Here is a 24649-nt window from a genome sequence, read left to right as displayed (position 1 = left end):
AAGGAAGGGGCGGGGAAGGGTCTTTGGGTTTGTGCGATTAGACAGTTGGCAACCCTATCGGGCAGGCATGTGGAAGCCCTGGCCATGCTGGAAGAGTGCACTGAGCAGCACAGCCGGCAGCTCGCTGGGCACCAGCCAGTGGAAGCGCAGCACCGCCCAAATGTCAGGCGGACCACGTCCACCTGGGTGCAGCTCGTGTGTGCATGGGGCCCGGAATTCCTGTCAGCGGGCCTGTTTGTGAGACTCTGCAAATGGAGTGTAAAGGGGGAAGAGGAGGACACCCAAGAGAGAACCCTCTGGGACTCCCACAAAGGGAAGAGGGTAGAGAAGAGACCACTGAAATAAACATTGTGGAACAAGGCCTATTTGATAAGTTTAGAAGGGAAGGAAAAAAGGAAATGAGGAAGAAACTGAAGAGGCAGGAGGATTTCTTGACAATAAGGAGCTGACAAGAGCATGTTTACATTTTAAAGAGAGGAAGCCAAAAGTGAATAACTAAAAAGAAGAGAGATTGGGAGGCTAATATAGATGAGGTAGGGGGATGATGGAAAGTAGGTGAAAAACCTAGGTCTTGAGGACAGGGGAGAAGTAGGATGGGGAGTAAGGGAGATCATGATAGATTTTATCAATCTTCTCCTGGAAGCTGTCATTAAGATCCTGCATGGAGAGGGAGGAGGAAGTGAAGGGTCAAGGGGGAATTGGTGGCAAAAAGTAATGTGGGTTGTGGGCATGGTAGTGCGGAAATAATGCAGTTTGGGAAGAAATATGGCAGAAGTGAAGCGGGGGAGAGTATGAATGTGTAGTGGTGATGGAGATGAACAAAGTAAAGCTGTTTTTCCCATGTTTATTTCCCCCTCCCCCCACATACACACACTGTTCCTCACAACTTCTTGTCAACTGCTGCAAATGGACCATTTTGAGTAGCACTACAAAAAGTTTTTTTCTCTCCTGCTGGTAATAGCTTATCTTAACTGATCACTCTCGTTAGAGTGTGTATGGTAACACCCATTGTTTCATGTTCTCTGTGTGTGTGTGTGTGTGTGTGTGTGTGTGTGTGTGTATATATATATATATATATATATACACACACATATATATTCCTACTGTATTTTCCACTGCATGCATCTGATGAAGTGGGCTGTAGCCCACGAAAGCTTATGCTCAAATAAATTTGTTAGTCTCTAAGGTGCCACAAGTACTCCTGTTCTTTTTTTGGAGATGAACCATGTATATTTTAATGATTTATTAGCATACACCAAATATTTCTCATTCATTTCTAGTCATTTAAAACTAATGCTGCACATGAATGTGTTAAAACAACTGCTGAGGACTTTAAGGGAGATTTAAAAAAATAAATTCATAAATTAATGGAGATATCCTATCTCCTAGAACTGGAAGGGACCTTGAAAAGTCATTGAGTCCAGCCCCTGCCTTCACTAGCAGGACCAAGTACTGATTTTGTCCGATCCCTAAGTGGCCCCCTCAAGGATTAAACTCACAAGCCTGGGTTTAGCAGGCTAATGTTCAAACCACTGAGCCATCCCTCCCCCAAAAAGGTACAAACAATTGCTATAGCAGTTCATTTCAAAATCTCATCAAAACACTGTCAGTGGGAAGCCTGGAGTTACTCTGATGAGCAGAAGTGGACAAGAGTCAATGCAGCTGCTTTACAGGTAGAGATCATCTCCAGCAGTAGGAGCAACATTTATTTTTCAGGTAAATCAGTGTTTGGTATCCAGTCTGGCAAATAGAAGTTGATGAAAAAGCCATGGCTAATTTCAGTGCTTCATCTCTGATCCATCTCTGACAGACAATAATAAAGAAGGTTCGCCTTTCAGAGTGCACTTTAAGCGGTCCAAGGCAAATGAGAGCAGCAAATCACTCAGTCAAGAGTGGGCTGATGATTGGCCACCCCACTGTCAGAGATATTTCATGCCTATCGTCAGCAATATTTGAGTCCCCATCTTCCCCCCATATCTGGGCTCTCTCCAAGCCCCCGGTAACATTTCTAAATTGGCTAACTTTCTGTACAGATTCACCTCTCCCCACTTGAATGGTGACTTCAAGCTTTTCTTTTTCATCAAGTTGACTGCAAGCAAGCAGGTCAGTGACTAATGGCTGTGCCTGAGTCTGATAAATTTGGGCCTAGTGGATTAGGCTTCCATTTCAGTGATGGCCTAACTTTTACTCTGGTTCCCAATAAAGCATGTGCCAAAACCTAACGGCCATTTTCTAGTTTTTACTGTGCTTCATGAACCCTCAGTTCTATTTGTCTAAAAGGAGAATCTGTGGAACCAAAAGATGTGACATGCCACACTAATTACTTTTTAATGAAAATACTCAAAATAGCATATGCTCTCAGACATTCTATTGCAATACAGGGCAAATACCCAACTTTGGTTCAGATCTGGCCCAGAGAGTCAGTACTGACTGTAACCGCTTGCCATTCTAATGGCTGTTTGGCCTGGGCAAGATGATTTTACAGTCTTAAGCATTTTTGAAAACTTTGTCCTAAGTTCCTAAGTGTCATTGAAAGTCAATAGGTCCAGTCATTTTAAAAAATGAGGCTGAGGTTCCTCTGTACCTTGGGTGCTTATGAAAAACATGCATATGTGTCAATATAATTACAAACTATTACAACATGTATTTATTGACATCTTTGTTGGCAGTCTCAGAAGAGAAGCAAAGGACTAAAGTTACTCTTTCATTCGTAAGCAGAGTGGATCATTGTGGAGAAATGTATACTGTCCTGTGCCTATGCTGTATCTGTTCTTTAGAAAAGTAAAAACTTCAGTTTTGATGCTGATACTTTTCATATGCACTAAATTCACTTTTAACTTTTAAATTAGGAAAAGAAAAAAAATCCACCTCAATTGCATGATATACCATAGTGAATCAGTGATCTCACTGGTAGCTGGGAGATGGGCATAGATAATAGCAGTTTTCTTATCTTCTTCTTCAATCTAGTAGTATACTATTTGTCTTCCCCAAGACAATCTAGTCACTTTGTACAGAAGGTGTGACTACTTTTTGATGGGTGTTCTTTCTGTCCAAGTGGTGACGTGTTCTTGGGAACCAATATCCATCCAATCCCTCAGGGTATGTCTACACAGCAGCTGGGAGCGTACCTCCCGGCCTGGATAGACAAATGTGTGCCAACTCTGCTTGAATTACCACACTAAAAATAGCAGTGTGAACTTTGTGGTATTGGCTAGCCACCCATGCCCAAACCCACAGAGTTGGGCAATCTTGTACTGAGGCAGCTGGCTGGTATCATCACCTATGCTGCAATATTCCCATTGCTTGAGCTAACACATCTATCTACTGTGCTAGGAGCCACACCTCTGGCTGCAGTGTAGACGTACCCTCATTGGCCTATGCTGATATGTTATTCATGAAGTTGATGGCAACTTTCTAGCAGTGTTATGATGTGCCAGGTCCATGACCTTTATGGTCACGGACACAATGCTACAATAGCCAATGAGGCCCCATTGTGAAGTGCAGCATTCCCCACTCTATTATGAGAGAAATAAAATACAGATCTTAAATTATATATCGCTTGAGTTTTTCCAAGGCAACAGCTTCAAAGACACATGCTGTGAACTGGGGAGTTGAATCGACATTATTTGGCATTATATGGCATTCACAGTTGCTAAAGGGGTGGGGGAGGGATACACTTGCCTCTAAAAATAGAAAGCGGTTGAATGTACATATACCCATTTATGGCCTCCACCATGTCCCTGCTTTGTCTGACAAGAGCACTTTGTGCAGCACTGATGGTACTAGTGAATAAATAATCATGATGTGCTTCATGACTGTAATGCTCAGAAACATGAAAGCGCATTGTTTATCTTCCTGTGAGCCTGGCAGAGTACATTTTTGGCTCTTTTCCAAACTGGTATGGACCATGAGCCTCTCTAATGCTGGTAAGTAATATTTCATGTGAGTTTGAATACAGTATCTGATCCAGTTCTCAATATCAAGTAATTTCTAGGGTGTATTCATAAAACCGAGCCTGATGATTTAGTGATGAGTGGTAATGTCCATGCCTCTTCTCCTGTACCAATGTACATCAACATTCAAGGTCAGCCTAGCTGTGTACTATGTTAGGATATCTTTGGCCTTTGCTGTCTGAAACTGATAGATTAATACTTTTAAAGTTGATCATTATAAGAAAGAGGAACATATGTAAAGATTTAAATGTTATTTAAATGCTTGAGTCCACCCTCCAATTTTTGCAGAATTTGAGAAGGATATCACTTAGGGCATGTCTACACAGTGAGTTCCTGCACATCAAGCCAAGGTATGAATCAACAGCACACCATCTTGCTGCACAGTAGCATCCCATGTGAACACTGCTACAGCACAGTGAAAGTCCTGGAGTGTGGTTTACTGTACTACTGTGAAAACTTATTATGCACACTGCACCGTGGGGCCTTCATTATGCTGTAGCAGCATCCACACTGGATGTTACTTTGTGGTAAGATGGTGTGGGTTAGGTTCACAGCCTGACTTATTGTGCAGTAATTTGTTATGTAGACAAGTTTGTAGATTCTAAACTCTTTAAGGCAGAGGCCTTCCCTTTTGTGTGTGTTTGTACAGTACCTAGCACAGTGGGGCCAAGTGCATGATCGGAGCCCATAGGTGCTACCACAGTACAATTAATATGCAACATTACTAATAATCTAACCTCATGTAAAGTTTCTAATTTTGAGATTACTGACTCCCCCATTCTCCCATGTGTTCCCTAATCCCCAAATTGGAGTTTGACAATCGCTTATTATCTGATGGATTATTTGGTAATGAAAATACTTTGTTCACAGACTGGGAAACATCTTATTTGCCAGCTCTAGAACCAAATGTTGGTTACCACAGGAATTGTGAAGTTATATGTCTCTGGATATATGCTATCCATAAACCTACATGAGTTGCTATTATATGACCTGTAGACTAATCAAGCTATTCCTTTCCCCAGTGGAGAAGAAAGAAGAGAGATGGATATGCTGTGTAGGCACTCAGATACTGCAGTGATAACAACCAGTGCGTCCCTAGATGGGTAGTAATTACCCTTACCAACACTAAATGAATAGGAAGCAGATAAATATACAGAAAGCAAGGAACAGAGGGAGGAGATGGTCCTTAGAAAAAAGAGAGAGAGGAAGCTAATGCAAAGAATACATTGATTCTAGTGGGAGTTACAGGTGTTTGAGATGCTGAGCACCTCTCAGATTTTGGCCGTTAGGAGATCACAGTGTACTTAGAGCATTTCTCTTAAGTTTTGGGGGTCACATTAAGAACTGTATCCTTCAAAGCGCTGAGCAGCATAACGGGTCTTGATCCAGCAAAACCCTTAATCGTATGCTTAACTTTAAACACATGAGTAAGCCCCATGGATTTGGGACTACTTACATGCTTAAAGGTAAATGTGTTTAAGTCTTTTGTTGGATCAGGATAGAGCCCTAAAAGAACTCAAGCAAGTCAGCTTACTGTCATGTTTTTTAATAAATAGTGGTAGCTTCCTTCTTTGTCCAAATGTACATTCTAAAATACACTATTTAAATATTTTCTAGGGAAACTCTCCTCCCCGCCAGAAATATTTTCCCAGTAAGGAGAATACTATATAATACAAAGTTTGCTCTTCATAAAACTGCTGTATATTCATCCCTGACAGTGTGTTTAGATTTTATCTCCAAAATGCATGATTTTATCCATTTTAAACACACTTGAGGAAAGATTTCCCAGAGTTTCAGCTTTACAGTTTTAAAAAAAAATTGTTGTTTATGTAAAAATATACAGAATTTCTGCTTCTTGAAAACCATTTAATCCCCTGCCCCTTTATTCTCAAGCTCTTCCAGGTGAGTGGAAGTTTAGTCATTCACTCCAGGATCTGCTTTCTTTAGCATTGACCCCAATGAACACCTAGTAAGGCCTTATCGTGCAAACACGCACATGCTTAATCCTTCTACCGTGAATAGATCTATTGAAATGAATGGGACTATTCACAGCAGTAGAATTAAGCAAGCGTATAATGTTTGCATGATCCAGGCCTAAGGATGCATGCAGTGTAGTGTCTAAACAGATGGCACTTACAGGGCCTCTGTGTATATAGCCCATATGTTTTATTGGACTGATTGCCAACTCTTCACTACATTTCAGTAATATCAATCACCTTTTCCTCCTTTAGTCTGTCTGTGAGTATGGTAGTTTACACACTAACATTCTTCTGTTTGATATGTGCATACTGTTCTCTCTGATTAATGCCCCTTTGTGATAATGCCTGATCTGGAACCAATTCCAAGAACCTGAGTGTGCTAGATGTTGACTAGCTGTTTCCCTTCTTAAAATTCAATTATGGCTCCCTTTTGTGTGTTTTTATTTAAGAATGTGATAAGATTTAAAAACATGTAGGAACAGAGAGACTAGACCCACAAATAGAAACCCACTAAAAGTCACTAAGTAAAACAAAATTTGCATTCATTTGGGTGAGGTGGTCTAATCTTAAATGCTGATTTCCTTGTAACCGTACCCATCAACTCTGTCATCCAAATCACCAGATTCTAATATCCAGCGTATTGGATGATTCATTGAAAAATCCATTGCAGGTACAAGTTCAGGAAACAATTTTCTAAGATCCATGTAAGTTATTAATTTTTTTTCCTGACATCTAATACGGGCTCTTACTGTAAATTCCAAAAAAGATGTAAAATGTTACCAATGAGGTTCATAATAGTAGTAATAATGATAAATAGTTTAATGAAATAATCTAAGTTTAGGAGTAAACATGACTAACTATATAGGAATTTCATATTTTAGATTTTAAAAATGTGAGTTCCATAAACTGACATAACATGGAACCAGCCTTCCCTGATGGATTGAAAGGACCTTCTGTAGCTGCTGCATGATATATGTAGCCTAGGTCTTCTATACATCATCTTGTGCAGAAAAAAGAAAAAAAAAACGAAACACTCTTATATGAAATGCGGGAAATGAATACATGCCTGAAATCACATGGTCTCACAATGGTATTTCTCAAAAAATATGAGAATAAATATTAACTCATAACAAGTCCTGGGCAAATCTTTTTGCCAGTAATGTTATTAGTTAATATTTAGTCTCATGATTTTTGTGAAATTCTGGTGCGAGAATTAGATTTGAGGAATGTCATCACTTCCTGCATTGTTTTTTCTTCTGTGCAAGTGGACTCACAGAAGAACTAACATGGGTGGATGACATATCACTGAATGAGACATGGTTGAGGAAATCATTATAAATAGAGATATGAAACCCGGGATGAATAAAAGTCTCAAGCAGGATTGACAATTATAGTCTCAATTTTAGGAAAATAAAACACAACTAGTAAAACTCTTGCAATGTTGTTTCTGATTTCTTGTGCTTTACTATGTATCAAACTGGATAATTGGTTGATTGCCTCAAAAGCAAGAATGAGTATAGTCAAGACACAGGCATTAGCCTGTATAAGTAATTTATACATATAAATAGGACTGAAAGCATTTCTAGAAAATAACCTTCCAGATGAGATTTTAATGATCTCTCCATGTATCTATCATAAGTCCATGATAGTCATTACTGAATATAAGAAAATAAACACATTTGAATCTCTCAGATGGCTAAATGATAAATATTAAATCTAAAACAATTTATAATTAATATTAGCTGAATCTCCTAATTAATACTTTGCATCTTTTCTGTGTTTTCCTTTTTTTCTCTAAGTGCCTTTCAACTGTTATGCAGTTCTTGAATTAAAACTGCTACTATGCCTTTTTGTGTGTGTTTGTGTGCCTTTTATATACTGCATATTTGAGTCATTTGACCAGGAGTAACTGGAATCAGTGAGCAATATTCCAAAATTTGCAGGAATTCACTGGATATTTCTCAGGCTGTACTTGAACTAGATCCTCTGTCTTAATACCAGATATACTAAGGCACTGTATGTCCAGTTCTGATCTCTCTCTGGTGCAACTCCAGAAGTCATTGGAGCCACCCCACAAAAATTTATGTCAGGGGTAGGCAACCTATGGCACACCTGCCAGAGGCGGCACGCGAGCTGATTTTCAGTGGCACTCACACTGCCTGGGTCCTGGCCACCGGTCCAGGGGGCTCTGCATTTTAATTTAATTTTAAATGAAGCTTCTTAAACATTTTAAAAACATTTTTTACTTTACATACATCAATAGTTTAGTTACATATTATAGACTTATAGAAAGAGACCTTCTAAAAATGTTAAAATGTATTACTGGCACGCGGAACCTTAAATTAGAGTGAATAAATGAAGACTCGGCACACCACTTCTGAAAGGTTGCTGACCCCTGACTTATGTGAACAATTCAGATTATTTAACAGCCAGCATTTGTGGTTAGTGTATCTCTTTATCACAAGTAAAACCCTGGCTTTGGTCCACTCTACCACTCCCCATGCTGCAAGGAGCTGGAAATAGTGCAGAGATCTTGCAATTAAAACTTGTTAAGGAAAAAAACATGTCATGACACCCTGATGCAACCCGTATAGCAGAGCAAGAAATATTGTTGATGAGCTGCAAATGAAGTTCCATCCAGCCCTCCAAACTTAGGGAAATATTCGCACAGGGTCAGTTCAGGAGCGGCCTTTTCCTGAGGGCAAAGGGAGGAGTTTGGGAGATAGGGGATGCAAAGTTGGGGAAGCATAGGCTACTTTGGCACAAGGGAGATTTGTAAAGTGTGGTGCATATGAGGAAAAGCTTTTTTTAAAAACGAAAACTTAATTAGATAGGAAAACCTTGGTATTGGAATTATTAATATGGGAGATTACCAAATGCTAATTTAGCCATACATTCCTTGATTAAACCAAAAAGCCAAATGGAATTTTATACAAATGCTCTACACATGCCTAACAGTGTAAAAAAAGTAATTATTACCCTGAATACAGTAACAAAATATTCATAAGTATGTGATCAGTGTACTTAAACAGGTCAGAGTTAGGAAGAACCATCTCGTCCTGGTGTGCTCCAGTATGATTTATACCCTTCAACAAACACATCATATGATAGCCAATTAGCTAACAACCGATTTGTCCAGTCTTACTCCAGATAAGATTTACAACCTCCCTTTCTCCCCAAGGCCTCTCCTCCTGCCCAGTAGCTTTTTCGTTGCTCCTGAATTCATATAGGCTTTACTTTTTAGAAAACACTGGAATGTGGGGTGGAAAGGTCCATGTTGGCTCCTTCTAAGGCAGATTCTCTTTGTCTCATTTAATACCATCTGCAGTCATTCTTTACAACACACATTTCCTTAACCCAACTTAAGTGAACTCTAATTCTTTAATTTCATGTTTATTCTATATTCCAAAAATGTGGAGGGGGACCCTAAATCCATTGAATGTATAGGAGTTTAGTGCACATGGATTTTCAATGTCCATGTGTCTAGCGGCTTTATTTGCCCTTCTGATTGTTCCTTTCTCTGATGCTCATGTCTTACCAAAGCTATTACTTCTTGCCTCACTTATATGGGAAAAAAAACTTGCTGAGTGTGTTCTCACTTGCTGCTGCACAGGCTGTCTCTTCAATTGCATGCGGAACAACTTAGTAAGTTAGTCATAAAGCCCCCAAATCAGAAGTAAATCCTGACCATTGGCCAGTATATCACTTAAAAATTTATTAGCCTCTCCGAAGACTTCTGTGCCATTGAACATACGGAAAGCCAGTAGAAAATTAATATAGCTAAATGGCAAAGTTTCAGAAGTTATTTGAGCCAAACAAATCTTGCATCCGAAGAAGTGGGTATTCACCCACGAAAGCTCATGCTGCAAAACGTCTGTTAGTCTATAAGGTGCCACAGGATTCTTTGCTGCTTCTTAGTAGGTTCAGTCAATCACTAAATACTGCTTTATAAACAGACTTAGAGTTTCACAGCTGGTACAACCTCATCACATTGGTTACACAGTGGGACAACAATTTCTCACCCCAACGCTTTTCTAATTAAAGCTACCCCTCCCATGATTTATTACTTGTGGACCCAAATGCAGGACCCGTACTGACAGAAATTAATCCATAGAGTCATCATAGCAAATGAATGGCCTATTGAAAAGAGTCACTGATAAATCATCTGAAAGGAAATGATGTCCCCAAGTGTGGTGCTGAAATGACTATGTGATAGATTTCTGCCCCGTGTCCATGGGAAAAGATGTTTAAAGTGGTAACAGCACCCTCTGAAGGATTTTTCCTTAGAGCTCTCTGGGGCTGAGGAAATGTATACACATGGGGCCATGGCTCTGACTCATCCCTGTTTCTCTCTGCACCCTTTGGCATGTCTGAAACCCCAGGGATCAAATGATGTGGGGAGGAGTCCAAGCACTCCAGGGAGTGCAGAGACTGTAGTTGTGCCCTTCTGCTGAATAGGAATGGAAGAATCCTCTCTCTGGGGCGGGGCCTGTTGTCTTTGTTGCATGGCTATACAAAGGGGCTTTGATTCTTGACTGGGTTTCCTAGGCACTGCTGTAATACAAATAAAAGCAATAACCATAACTGGATTTCACAGCAATAGTAGAAATTGGCTGCCGCTGCCCTCTTCCTTGTGGATCGGCATCAGATTAGGAGAGGTAGAAAATATGCTGCCAATAGCCTCTTTGTTATGCCATTGCCCTTGGAGGTGGTGGGAATACCTCCATATCATTCTCCCACTTTTGTAGTCACTGCCAAAGCTTGGACACAAGTCATTAGCCCCCCCATCCTGGGAGCATGACTGGAGACATCTGGGCGAGATTTTACTTTCAGTTGCAGAAATGTAAATCCAAAATCTTGAGATTCGACTCTGCGTTTACAACAGAATAGCAGGGAGCAGAATCTTTCCTTCTGTCTATCTGGCATAACATTATCGTATCTATCTAGCCTTGCTGGGTTTTATGCTGCGTTCATCACCCTGAGTTGAGATATCGTAGAGTGCTACTAGCCCTGGTTATAAATTAAAAGGGACAGTTAAAGGGTTTTTTATGTTTTAAGATATTTGGCAAAAATCAGGCTCAAAACATCTGTAAAAATACAGTTGCAGTATCCAAAATCTATGTGACTAACAATGAGACAAAGGAAAACTTCAGATTAGAATTTAAAGGCAACCCACTATGAAATATAAAATATAAATATAAAAATGATGAGGGTAGTATTTTACAGTGTACATCCAGCTTCTCCAACTCTGCCCCCTCGTGCACACAGGGACGTGCACACACGCATACACACCATACAGGCTGGTATAATTATAAATCATAGCTTTACTGCATGGTATTATCCTTAATCTGTGAATACAATTGATTTTCAAAACTAAATTAGATACATGTAAGGATTAATTTAGCTGAAGATAAAATGAATTGGCTTGGTTGAAAGTGATTGGGATGGATGGTGATGGAGCAGAGACTAAATCTTTGCTGTTCCTCTGAAGACAGAAATTATTTACATATCTTCTTGTCTACTGAAGTAGATGTTTGGGAGCAAAGTTACATATATAGTCTGGTTGATATAATTGCCTACTAATTTAAAAAGTATGTAAATATTTTCTTTGTTAAAATCTTCATTATTGCATATGGAGAACAGAATGAATGATCATGCAAAGCCAGTCTTTTGCTGCTTTTTTTTTAAACTACTCTATTTTGCACTAAGATGTAGTGAAGACAGTATAATTAGGTTCAACATGGAGGAGGGCAAGTAGATTTCCAAAAAGTGACACAGTGATACTAAACTTTAGGAAAAAAAAGATGTCAATAAAATGAGGAAGTTAGTCTTAAAGCCCCCAAATCAGAAGTAAAATCCTGACCATTGGCCAGTATATGACTTAAAAATGTATTAGCCTCTCCGAAGACTTCTGTGCCATTGAACATACGGAAAGCCAGTAGAAAACTAATATAGCTAAATGGCAAAGTTTCAGAAGTTATTTGAGCCAAACAAATCTTTTATTCAAATTTTGGAAATCTTAACCTAGTGAAGCCAACAAACATGAGTACAAAATACACTTGGCAGTAATAAGCAAGAGGGAAATTGCAGGGCCAAAATGGATTTCCAAGATGAAAGTATATCTGAAGCAGGAATTCTGCATCAGCTGAATCATCAGGGATTAAAGGGAACAATTAATGAAGATGAGACATTGCTGAGATGCTAAATGATTTATTTGTATCATTCTTCCTGGATGATATTGTTGGGGAGATTCTTACCCTGGCCCGGCTCTTTTCTAGTAATAAAGATGAAGTACTTCCAGAGACTGCTGTGTCAGAAGAAGAGTTGGTAGAGCAAATTGATGATTTAAGAAGCAATGAATTGCCAGGCCTAGACAGCACTTCCAAGACTTCTCAAGAAGCTTAATATACAATCTCTTATTTTAAAAAAAAAAAGTCAAAGGATTAGAAGGTAGTAAATATTGACACTATATTTTAAAAAGAGTCTGGTGGTGATCTGGGATATTATAGACCAGTAAGCCTTTTATACCAGACATATTGATTAAAGGAACTCGTTGAGAATTTGAAAGTGGAAGGCAGCTTGGGTGAAAGTGATCATGAAATGGTAGAGTTCACAATTCTAAAGAAGGGTAGAAGGGAGTACAGCAAAATAGAGACAATGGATTTCAGGAAGGCGGATTTTGGTAAGCTCAGAGAGCTGATAGGTAAGGTCCCATGGGAATCAAGACTGAGGGAAAAACAACTGAGGAAAGTTGGCAGTTTTTTCAAAGGGATGCTATTAAGGGCCCAAAAGCAAGCTATTCTGCTGGGTAGGAAAGATAGAAAATGTGGCAAAAGACCACCTTGGCTTAACCATGAAATCTTGCATGATCTAAAAAATAAAAAGGAGTCATATAAAAAATAGAAACTAGGACAAATTACAAAGGATGAATATAGGCAAACAACACAGGAATGCAGGGGCAAGATTAGAAAGGCAAAGGCACAAAATGAGCTCAAACTAGCTACAGGAATAAAAGGAAACAAGAAGACTTTTTATCAATACATTAGAAGCAAGAGGAAGACCAAGACAGGGTGAGGAGGGAGAAACAGTAACAGGAAACTTGGAAATGGCAGGGATGCTTAACGACTTCTTTGTTTTGGTCTTCACCGAGAAGTCTGAAGGAATGCCTAACGTAGTGAATGCTAATGGGAAAGGGGTAGATTTGGAAGATAAAAAAAGAACAAGTTTAAAATCATTTAGAAAAGTTAGATGCCTGCAAGTCACCAGGGCCTGATGAAATGCATCCTAGAATACTCAAAGAGCTAATAGAGGAGGTATCTGAGCCTCTAGCTATTATCTTTGGGAAATCATGGGAGACAGGAGAGATTCCAGAAGACTGGAAGAGGACAAATATAGTGCCCATCTATAAAAAGGGAAATAAAAACAACCCAGGAAACTACAGACCAGTTAGTTTAACTTCTGAGCCAGGGAAGACAATGGAGCAAGTAATTAAGGAAATCATCTGCAAACACTTGAAAGGTGGTAAGGTCATAGGGAATAGCCTGCATGGATTTGTAAAGAACAAATCATATCAAACCAATCTGGTAGCTTTCTTTAATAGGATAACGAATCTTGTGGATAAGGGAGAAGCAGTGGATGTAGTACCAGACTTTAGTAAGGCATTTGATACGGTCTCGCATAATATTCTTATCAATAAACTAGGCAAATACAATTTAGATGGGGCTACTATAAGGTGGGTGCTTAACTGGCTGGATAACTGTACTCAGAGAGTAGTTATTAATGGTTCCCAATCCTGCTGGAAAGGTATAACAAGTGGGGTTCTGCAGGGGTCTGTTTTGGGACCAGCTCTGTTCAATATCTTCATCAACGACTTAGATATTGGCATAGAAAGTATGCTTATTAAGTTTGCAGATGATACCAAACTGGGAGGGATTGCAACTGCTTTGGAGGATAGGGTCATAATTCAAAATCATCTGGTCAAACTGGAGAAATGGTCTGAGGTAAACAGGATGAAGTTTAATAAAGATAAATGCAAAGTGTTCCACTTAGGAAGGAACAATCAGTTTCACACATACAGAATGGGAAGAGACTGTCTAGGAAGGAGTACGGCAGAAAGAGATCTAGGGGTTATAGTGGACCACAAGCTAAATATGAGTCAACAGTGTGATGCTGTTGCAATAAAAGCAAACATGATTCTGGGATGCATTAACAGGTGTGTTGTGAGCAAGACACGAGAAGTCATTCTTCCACTCTACTCTGCGCTGGTTAGGCCTCAACTGGACTACTGTGTCCAGTTCTGGGCACCGCATTTCAAGAAAGATGTGGAGAAATTGGAGAGGGTCCAGAGAAGAGCAACAAGAATGATTAAAGGTCTTGAGAACATGACCTGTGAAGGAAGGCTGAAAGAATTGGGTTTGTTTAGTTTGGAAAAGAGAAGACTGAGAGGGAACATGATAGCAGTTTTCAGGTATCTAAAGGGTGTTGTGAGGAGGAGGGAGTAAACTTGTTCATCTTAGCCTGTAAGGATAGAACAAGAAGCAATGTGCTTAAACTGCAGCAAGGGAGGTTTAGCTTGGACATTAGGAAAAAGTTCCTAACTGTCAGGGTGGTTAAACACTGGAATAAATTACCTAGGAAGGTTGTGGAATCTCCATCTCTGGAGATATTTAAGAGTAGGTTAGATAAATGTCTATCCGGGATGGTCTAGACAGTATTTGGTCCTGCCATGAGGGCGGGGGACTGGACTTGATGACCTCTTGAGGTCCCTTCCAGTCCTAGAAGCTATGAATCTATGAAATACAGAATAACAAAACAGATAGAAAATCATGTCAGGATAGAGTACAACCAGCATAGTTTCTGAAAGGGAAAATTATGTCTCACTAATCCATTAGAATTCTTTGAAAGTACCATTATAGTAGTGGATAATGGAGAACCTGTTAATAGTTTAAGGCCTTTGACCCGTACAAGAGGCTAAGTAGTTATGGAGTGAGAGGCAAAATATGGTTCAAAAATTGGCTAAGTGACCGAAAGAAAAGCATAGCATTAATTGTTAATCTTTTGCCAAGATGAAAGTTTACTATGGGATACCTCAAGGTGCAGTATTAGGTCTCATGTTGATCAGTATTTTAATTATCTGAAAAGGAGTGTGGGGTGTGTGTGCAGTGACGTAGCAAAATTTGCAAATGACACTGTTATTTAGGTTAGTCAGGACTAGAGAGGACTGTGGGGAGCTTCAGAGATTTAAATAAGCTAGGTGAATGGGCAATATGATGGCAAATGAAATTCTGAGTCAATAAACAAAAAGTAATGCATGTTGGAGGGAAAAAATTAAACTATACGTTTTACAGGGTTCTAAATTAACTATCAACACAGAAAAGGTTAGTTGGTGTCATGGCAGACAGCTCAATGAAAACATCTGCTCAAAGTGCAGCTGCAGTCAAAAAAGCAAACAATATGTTAGGATGCGGAAGGAATGCAGAGAATATTATAACATCTATATAATCAATGGTGTGGCCTCATCTGGAATATGGTGCACAGGATCTTACTCTAAAGCTTCTGGTGGTGGCCACTGTCAGAGACAGGATACTGGACTAGAAAGACCTAGGATTTAATCCAGTATGACAATTTCTATGTTCCTATTTTTCCTGGGGAAAAAAAAAGATTCTAACATACATAAATATAGGCCATTTTCACTTGGGTAACTGCAAGCTATTGGTGCTCCATAACAGGGCCACTCAGAGGATTCAGGGGGCCTGGAGCAAAGCAATTTCGGGGGCCCCTTCCATAAAAAAAAATTGCAATACTATATTCTCGTGGGGGCCCCCTGCGGGGCCCGGCGCAAATTGCCCCACTTGCCCCCCCCCCACGGGCGGCCCTGGGAAAAATAAACCTTCTACATCTTGGCACAAATCCAGTTTTGAGAGAACTTCTTTACAAGGTATCACTGGTTCTCAGCATCAGCTAAAAGGCAATAAAACCCCTAGATCTAAAAGGCACTAAAGCTCATTTAAAGGGTTGGACAAATATGTGCCGTCAAAACTGTTTCTGGATCGAAAACTAGGGGTTTTTAAAAAGCAGAAAAAAATCACAGACAACGTCTGCTTTCCTTCAAAATTTGTTGTGTTTTTTTTAATTGAAAAGCTGAAATTAGTCTGCCATAACCTGAATATGGTTTGGGGTTTCAGAAGTGTGTGGCCAAATATCTGCTGCTTGCTGTGTTTGATTGTTTAAAGAAATAATAAAAAAATTCTGCTTAAAAAAAAATCCAAAACTTTTTGAACCACCTCAGCTTGTGACCAAACGCCTGAGCCCATCCAGTCAGAGATTTTTCCAGGTTTCTGATACGCTGCTGGCTTCCTTGACTCATATCTGTCTCCATAACTTTGGGTTCATTTAGGTTAGAACATAAGAATGGCCATACTGGGTCAGACCAAAGGTCCATCCAGCCCAGTATCCTGTCTACCGACAGTGGCCAATGCCAGGTGTCCCAGAGGGAGTAAACCTAACAGGTAATGATCAAGTGATCTCTCTCCTGCCATCCATCTCCACCCTCTGACAAACAGAGGCTAGGGACACCATTCCTTACCCATCCTGGCTAATAGCCATTAATGGACTTAACCTCCATTCATTTATCTGTTTCCTAGAGACTGGCTCCATGGGGTCCCTCACAAACTGGCCCTGGCTCCCCTCTCACCCGGAGTCTGTAGTGTAGACTAAGCCTCAGCCTACGCTGAAGTAAATGAAAGCAAAGTTGGCACCAGCCTGAAGCTCCACTACTAACAGTAACAATGTTTAATTGGTGTGTTTTTGAATGAAGAACTGTAAACTTATCAATGAATCTTACTCTGAAAACTTAGCATATTTTAAAATCTTTTTTAAAATGCAGTACTTACATTTGACTTTCCTGTTTTACAACTTTCACAAGTTAACCCCACAATTTTTAAGTAGAAAAAACAAAAATGCCTCTGGGATGCCATTTCATCAGGTAAGCTCAGGCACCCAGTGTTGCCCTGACCTATACCTAGGGCCCTACCAAATTCACAGCCATGAAAAACATGTCACAGACCGTGAAATCTGGTCTTCCCCTGTGAAATCTGGTCTTTTGTGTGCTTTTACCCTACACTATACAGATTTCATGGGAGGAGACCAGTGTTTATCAAATTGGGGGTCCTGACCTAAAAGGGAGTTGCAGGGGGCTGGCAAGATTATTTTAGAGGGGTCACAGTATTGCCACCCTTACTTCTGCACTGCCTTCAGAGCTGGGCGGCTGGAGAGACCTGCTCATGCCCACCAGGGGGCCTCGGACACCATTCCTTACCCATCCTGGCTAATAGCCATTAATGGACTTAACCTCCATTCATTTATCTGTTTCCTAGAGACTGGCTCCATGGGGTCCCTCACAAACTGGCCCTGGCTCCCCTCTCACCCGGAGTCTGTAGTGTAGACTAAGCCTCAGCCTACGCTGAAGTAAATGAAAGCAAAGTTGGCACCAGCCTGAAGCTCCACTACTAACAGTAACAATGTTTAATTGGTGTGTTTTTGAATGAAGAACTGTAAACTTATCAATGAATCTTACTCTGAAAACTTAGCATATTTTAAAATCTTTTTTAAAATGCAGTACTTACATTTGACTTTCCTGTTTTACAACTTTCACAAGTTAACCCCACAATTTTTAAGTAGAAAAAACAAAAATGCCTCTGGGATGCCATTTCATCAGGTAAGCTCAGGCACCCAGTGTTGCCCTGACCTATACCTAGGGCCCTACCAAATTCACAGCCATGAAAAACATGTCACAGACAGTGAAATCTGGTCTTCCCCTGTGAAATCTGGTCTTTTGTGTGCTTTTACCCTACACTATACAGATTTCATGGGAGGAGACCAGTGTTTATCAAATTGGGGGTCCTGACCTAAAAGGGAGTTGCAGGGGGCTGGCAAGATTATTTTAGAGGGGTCACAGTATTGCCACCCTTACTTCTGCACTGCCTTCAGAGCTGGGCGGCTGGAGAGACCTGCTCATGCCCACCAGGGGGCCTCGGACCTCTGGTTGAGAACTGCTGATACAGTGTTTTTGGTAACCATGTAAATGACAATGTGTATGTATTTGGAAAGTATTTTAAACTGGGGTGGAGGAATGTGATGTCCTGCCCTTATAAATGGTTAGGCTCTCTGAGCTCAGTGCAGAGCTTCACTTTCATTTTAATGTCTATTTTGTGGCCAGAACAATGAAGCCTTTCTGTCACCTTTCCCTATGTCTATTTCCTTCTCTGCTGGGTCCAAATATAACAGCACTTTAACACTTTCCCAGTAAGTAGCCCTTGCTCTCTGGAACTAAAGAGCTCTGTGTTCTAGTTCTGCTCATTCCAAAGTGCCATCCTGGAGTGGGTTTGGATCTTCCGTTTTAAAGAATCACCCGCTTCAGGTTTGACAAGCCTCACACGTGCACCAGGTTGGGCTGATTGTGCCCACAGAAGTTCTTTAACCCCTTCCTGACTGGTGGTGTGATCTGCCCCACTACATAATCCTACTGAATTCATTGTAGTTTCAGGAATTTCAGTAATTCATTGCACAGGATGTAAATCAAGTCAGAATTTGTCTGCTTTATCTATTAAAGATTACAACAAATTTTAATCAATTTTAAAGTCAATGTAATTACAGCAGAGATGAATTTGGCCCTGAATCTTTAAATCTGGAAACAGCAAATGTAATTAATGAGAGCAGGAATTATGTCACTAAACAAATACTGAGGTAAAGAAATCTGCTCCTGGCATAAGAAATTGATGGGAAGAAAAAATGGAAATAAAAATTGAAAAGCAGATCTATACAGGGGACACAGTTAAACTTTTTATTTATTTTGCCTTTTACTTGAAGTTATCTTTTCTAGTGGTAGTCTTGATTATAAGGATAGGAAATACCAGTTAAGCCTTTTAAAATATTATTTGCAGATTTAGAAAAGGTTAGAGAGAATTTTGAACTTTACTCACCACATTATGGCCATCATTAAAAGTAACCAGTTAGGCACACACATCATATTGTGGTATCTGAGATGCCACAGCTGTGAACTGTAATTGCATCTTCTGTGGGGCATATCCTTATCTGTTCCAGAGCTCTGCTTAGTGTGGGGAGTGGACGGTGCACGGACATGCCTCAGACAGCCGGTTCCAGCTCTCATATTTTGAGAGCCGGCTCTACACCCCTCAGAGCTGTTGCCAGCAACTCTAAATTACATCAGTGATTTGGGGTCTTCAGCCTGTAGAGGATTGGTGTGTAAGCAGAGTCAGAATGAGCTCTACCCTGACATCTGATAGTGAGCTGTGGAAAAGGACTTCAGGGGCTGATCTCGTTTGCATGGGCACAACCACGCTGCCTAGCATGATGGACTGCTTGCTCAAATGGTCACTTTGGCTGCTGTGGGATCCCCAGTCTCTTTGTTATTGGGGCAGGAGTAATAAAGTGTTATCCTGGTTAGGTGAATCAAGGACAGTAGAACTGTACTTGGCATTTTATGACAGAGGGACTCACCCTCAACTAAGTAGCACTCGCTAGCCAAGGGACATGGGTTCCAAAGCCCAGTGAATTGAGAGAGGCTGGGACAGGTATGTGTACCTGGTAGTATGGACCCCTTCTGAGGGCCCCAAACACCACTTTGGGCCCTCCTCTCTCTGCGGTGTAATAATAGAGCTAATTTTGACTCAGAAGTCTTGTTAGGTGCTCCAGCGCTGAAATCACTAATTCCTAGGTCTAAGCATTAGACCTACTTTGTGCTAGTGGTTCTGAGTGCGCCAGCACTGAGCCCCCCCTACTAACAGATGAAATCACTGAGAGCTGAAGTTACTAAGAGCTGAAATCATTGAGAGCAGGTTAAGTAGGGGTGGGGCCTGAAGACAAGTTGGTGAGTGGCTAGCAGGACGGCTAGCGGTGAGGAGCGGATAGCGGAGAGTCGCAGCTATAGTGGAGAGGAGCGGTAAGCAGGATGGCTGGTGGAGAGGTGCAGCTCATGGTGAAGACTGTAGCAGAACCCCACGGAGAGGCGTGGCAATCAGCTATCAACCTGGCAGTGGCATATGTAAGATTCCCCCCATGCCTACCCCCGCTTCCACCCAGGCTAGGAGGTAAACTCTGCAGATGAACTTCTGACCTCTGGGCGCTGCACTGACCAAGGACAGAAACTGTGGGAGGGGTGACTTTTTGGTTGTTGGACACCAGAACCACTCTGGGGCTGCACTGACCAAGGTCAGAAACTGTGGGTGGGGATGACTGTTGGGTTGCTGGACTTAAGACCCTGAGGGGAAAAGGACACTGCCAAACTGACTTGGGGGTCGGTCTTTTGCTCATGGTTCGTGTTATGAATCCTGTTTGTGGTGTTTCCCCAACATAATGCCACATTGTTTCCCTCCTTTATTAAAAGGCTTTTGCTACACTCAGACTCTGTGCTTGCGAGAGAGAAAGTATTGCCTCTTAGAGGTGTCCGGTGGGGTGGTATGTAATTGTCCCAAGGGGGGCTCGAGACGGTTTTGCATCATGTTATTGAAACAGAACCCCTGGATACTGAACCTGGCCCTTGTTGTTGCCCTCTGATGGGCAAAAGGGTTACAGGTGAAGCGGAGTGGTGCTTGACCACACCCCTGACAAATGGCCCCTACATAGGGAGATGGGGTTGCAGAGGTTCAAGGCCCAACTGCACTTAGATGCACCACCAGGGTGTTGCGTAGATACCAGTAGGATGATCCTTTTAAGACGGGGGAATTCTCTGCTGCTGATTTATGGCTGGATTATGACCCCTTAACACTAGCTGAGTAATGCAAAGGGGCATAACTACTCCTGGGAATGTGTTAATCTGTGTATAGATAGAGGATCACTCTCTGCTGCACAGCATTTACTATTCACACTGTCATAGGTTGATAAAAATTATGTGTTTCCATAAAACCACAAAAAGTCCAATAATCCACAGATGGTATTTTTGTTATTCCTAATTCCCACATTGTTGGGCCAATATTTTTATTAGAAAACTAGCAGAAAACTATCTGAGATACTGATAAAAAGCTTGATCCTGTTCTACTTGAAGTCAGTGACAAATTTCCATTGGCTCGACTGGCAGCAGGTCCAAAGAGGTACTGTATGCTGCAGCGTGGTCATGCAAATTCAGTTATAACAACATCCAGATAAGGAGGAGAGAGACTTGTCACAGAAGCGGAGGAGAACTGGAAAGATGGCCAGAGCAGCTGAAGAATGGTTTCCTTTCTCTTTACTTTTACAGCATACTACTATTTAAAATTCATGTATTATTAAACCACATAAATAGACAATCTTATACTGTAACATAGACAACTGGTATCTACTGGTTGTGGGAGGCACAATTTAAAGGCCCCCACCCTTATGCTCAGCAGCCCCTCCTTGTGGCTCTGAGAAGTTAGCTCAGTGGGGAGAGGCAGCAGCAAAAGCAGCAGTTCTCCCTGCAGCTCCCAACTGTTTTGCTGCTGCCTTTCCCCATGGCCGCAGCTTGCAGTTGGTCAGCCTCAGGAGCTGCTATGCAGGGATGGGGCACTGCTGGCAAAGCGTGGCAGAAATGTTTTCAATTGTGCCTAAGTTACTTAGGCACACACATCCCTGTGACTTTTCAATGGGGCCCCTCAGACATTTCAGCACTTTTGAATATCCTACCCGTCAATTTTAGAATTTGGCACAGAGTGCCCCAAATAGGAAGAATGAAATCATATAACTTACTTAAATTTGAAATATAATTTACTTATTGTTTTGCGTAGAGACTGTCCAGTTTGGCCAATGTACATGGCAGAGGGGCACATGATGGCATATATCACATGGGTAGATGTGCAGGTGAACGAGCTCCTGATGGTGTGGCTGATGTGGCTAGGTCCTATGAATGAAACAGCTGATATTAATTTATTAGCTGATATTTTAGGTATATTCAATTTTCTCATTTAGTAGAGAAGCTGTAGCAGCTCCATGTTCTGGAGCAAGAACTTTGTTTGGTCGGGAGATGGCCCTGGTATCTGGCTTGCAGCTTTTGCTGGTCCTGTGAAAATTTAGCTACATCTAGCCAATTATAACACTTTGAAAAATCTCAGTTCACATTTGTTCAGTAGAGACTTATTAGAGTTTGTCAGTTAAAATCTCTTAACATTCCACCTGCACTGAGCATGCTCTCCCCCCAGAGCATCTACATGCACATACTGCAGACTGTCCTGCGCATGCTACATCCTAGGGCTCCAGGAACTAGACAGGAAATTCCCTGCCATTGCTCTTCCCAGCAGCTGGGGACCACTGTGTCAACAGTCACCAAAAACTAAGAGCCCCTGCTGGTGCCCTGGCAATGTGGAGAAGCAGGGAGAAAGCAGCCTGACTTGAATGCAGGGAGCAAGGAGGGGAAGAGGTCAGGAGCTCAGAAGGAGGATGGGCATGAGGGGGGACAAAGGTATTTAAAAATGTGAATTGCTCAGAGAATCTTAATTCTGGAATTTCCTAACTTGTGAGTCTTTTCAATGCAAGCATGAATGTAAGCAATACCTGTCACATCAACTTTAACTTTCTTTTAACATAGCTTTTTTTGGGATTTAATTGAATATACAACGATAAATTTACCTTTGCCTGCAGCATCTTACATCAAAGTGGCAACATCATTTTTCTTTTCCAAGAGGCCTGAATAAAAGGAGAACAATTTGATTTGGAGAGGAAGGCTCAGCTTCATTCTCTTTCATATTAGTCTTTTATCCGTAAAGTAAAGATTGATTCCATAAATATAAAAACTTTGGTGTTCTGTAGGTTATAGGAAAAGGGACTATTCAGCTTTAGCTCACTCGTTTGTATTTGTCTCAGCTCACATGTCCTCACTATCAGTGCTGGAAGTATGTTGGCCTATGTCAGATGAGTTGGTCTCAAATGCATTCCTAGTAGACAGATGTCCAAATGACAAATATTTCCACCAGACCTGGCACTAATTGTCACCCTAGTTGGTAATGTCAGCAGAGAGGGTAAGAAATGAATGGAAATGAAATCTAAATTACCTTCTCCCTCACCCCAGGGCAAGAATGACCCAGAGAAGAGTGGTAAAAGGAAGCCAGCACTGATGTCCATATTGTGCTTGTTTTGTTGATGCATGCAGAACTTCATTTTGCAGGGCTATCAAACCAACAGCATCCACACACACAGCATGTTATAAAGTGTGTGCCTTTTGTATTTTTTATTGTTTGTTTCTTAATGTAAATCAATACAAAATGAATAGGTGTGGATGATGTAAATTGGTTCAAGAGAGATTAATAAGACTGGAACTTTTCAGCTTGGAAAAGAGATGACTAAGGGGGGATATGATAGATGTCTATAAAATTATGACTAGTGTGGAGAAAGTGAATAAGGAAGTGTTACTTATTCCTTCTCATAACACAAGAACTAGGAATCACCAAATGAAATTAATAGACAGGAGGTTTAAAACAAACAAAAGGAAGTATTTCTTCACACTATGCACAGTGAACCTGTGGAACTCTTTGCCCAAGGACGTTGTGAAGGCCGAAACTATAACAGGGTTCAAAAAATAACAGGATACATTCATGGAGGATAGGTCCATCGATGGCTATTAGCCAGGATTGGTAGGGATGGTGTCCCTAGCCTTTGTTTGTCAGAAGCTGGGAATGGGCAATGGGGGAGGGAGGCCACTTGATGATTATCTGTTCTGTTCATTCCCTCTGAAACACCTGGCATGGGCCACTGTCAGAAGACAGGATACTGGGCTAGATGGACTTTTGGTTTTACCCAGTATGGCCATACATAAGATTTACTTTCTTAACATCTATTAATTGTGAACCTATATTTTTATTTCAGAGGATGGAAAAGGATATGGCCCAGTTTTTGAGGAGCAACCCATTGATACCATCTACCCTGAGGAATCTACAGATGGACAAGTTTCAATGAACTGCAGAGCTCGAGCAATCCCTTTTCCAACTTACAAGTAAACCTTTAGCTTGGTTTTGAATTACAGGGCTTGCCAGGCATTTCACACACTAAACATTTCAAGTATTATAATTTGCTGATTCTGAATGAATGAATGAATGGTTTAGCAGGTGGATGTATAGTCTTCCTAGACACACACGAGTTGAAGTTTGGGTATTTTTTCATTAAAAAGACAGTTTTCCTTATACTTGCAATGATGCCTAGGGAAGTCCTGAACAGAAAATATCAATTGTGTTTCATGAAACATTTTCAGATTTCTTCATTTGTTTTTGGGAGCCTAGCTCTGATCTTTTGAGACAGTCCTTCATTTCCTTTCAGTCGAAATCAGGGATAGCAGTGTCCTAGACCTGAGAAGCTTTTTATTGAATTTTTTTAAATGTTTCTACCAGCTCTAGTCTAGAGTTTCACCATAATAAACCTCATATTCTTAATGAACCAGTCCATGATGATTGATTCTTCTGTGCAAGTGTAGGATCTCATGACTTCCATGGGTCTCTACAACAGGCTCAACACACATCAAAGGACATACTCGGGAGCTTATCTTTTGTCATGAGAGCATGGTAATTTACATTCTTGTCGTGGTCAGATAACTACCTCCTTCAAAATAGGGACAGGCTCCTAAGTCCTCTCAAGGTGAGGGACCCATTTCATTCATCTGCCCTCACAAACTGACAGACTTACTCTTCTGTCAAGAGTTGTATGAAGGAATACACAGTTGAGTCACTGAGCCATTCTGTCAATGTCTGTAATAACATTATG

General features: G+C 40.9%; 1 protein-coding gene across 1 annotated transcript in view; it reads left to right on the top strand.

Annotated features, from left to right (window-relative positions):
- CNTN1 (contactin 1) overlaps positions 1 to 24649 on the top strand; it is a 443616-nt gene that overhangs the window by 255469 nt on the left and 163498 nt on the right. Inside the window, exon 7 of the mRNA XM_039506174.1 lies at positions 23762 to 23888. Within this exon, the coding sequence (XP_039362108.1) occupies positions 23762 to 23888 (127 nt within the window). The remainder of the gene's footprint in view (positions 1 to 23761; positions 23889 to 24649) is intronic.

Source organism: Mauremys reevesii, linkage group 1 (genome assembly GCF_016161935.1).
Source record: "Mauremys reevesii isolate NIE-2019 linkage group 1, ASM1616193v1, whole genome shotgun sequence".
Taxonomy (NCBI): domain Eukaryota; kingdom Metazoa; phylum Chordata; order Testudines; family Geoemydidae; genus Mauremys; species Mauremys reevesii.
Note: the sequence above shows the minus strand (reverse complement) of the source record. Positions and strands in the feature narration are given on the sequence as shown.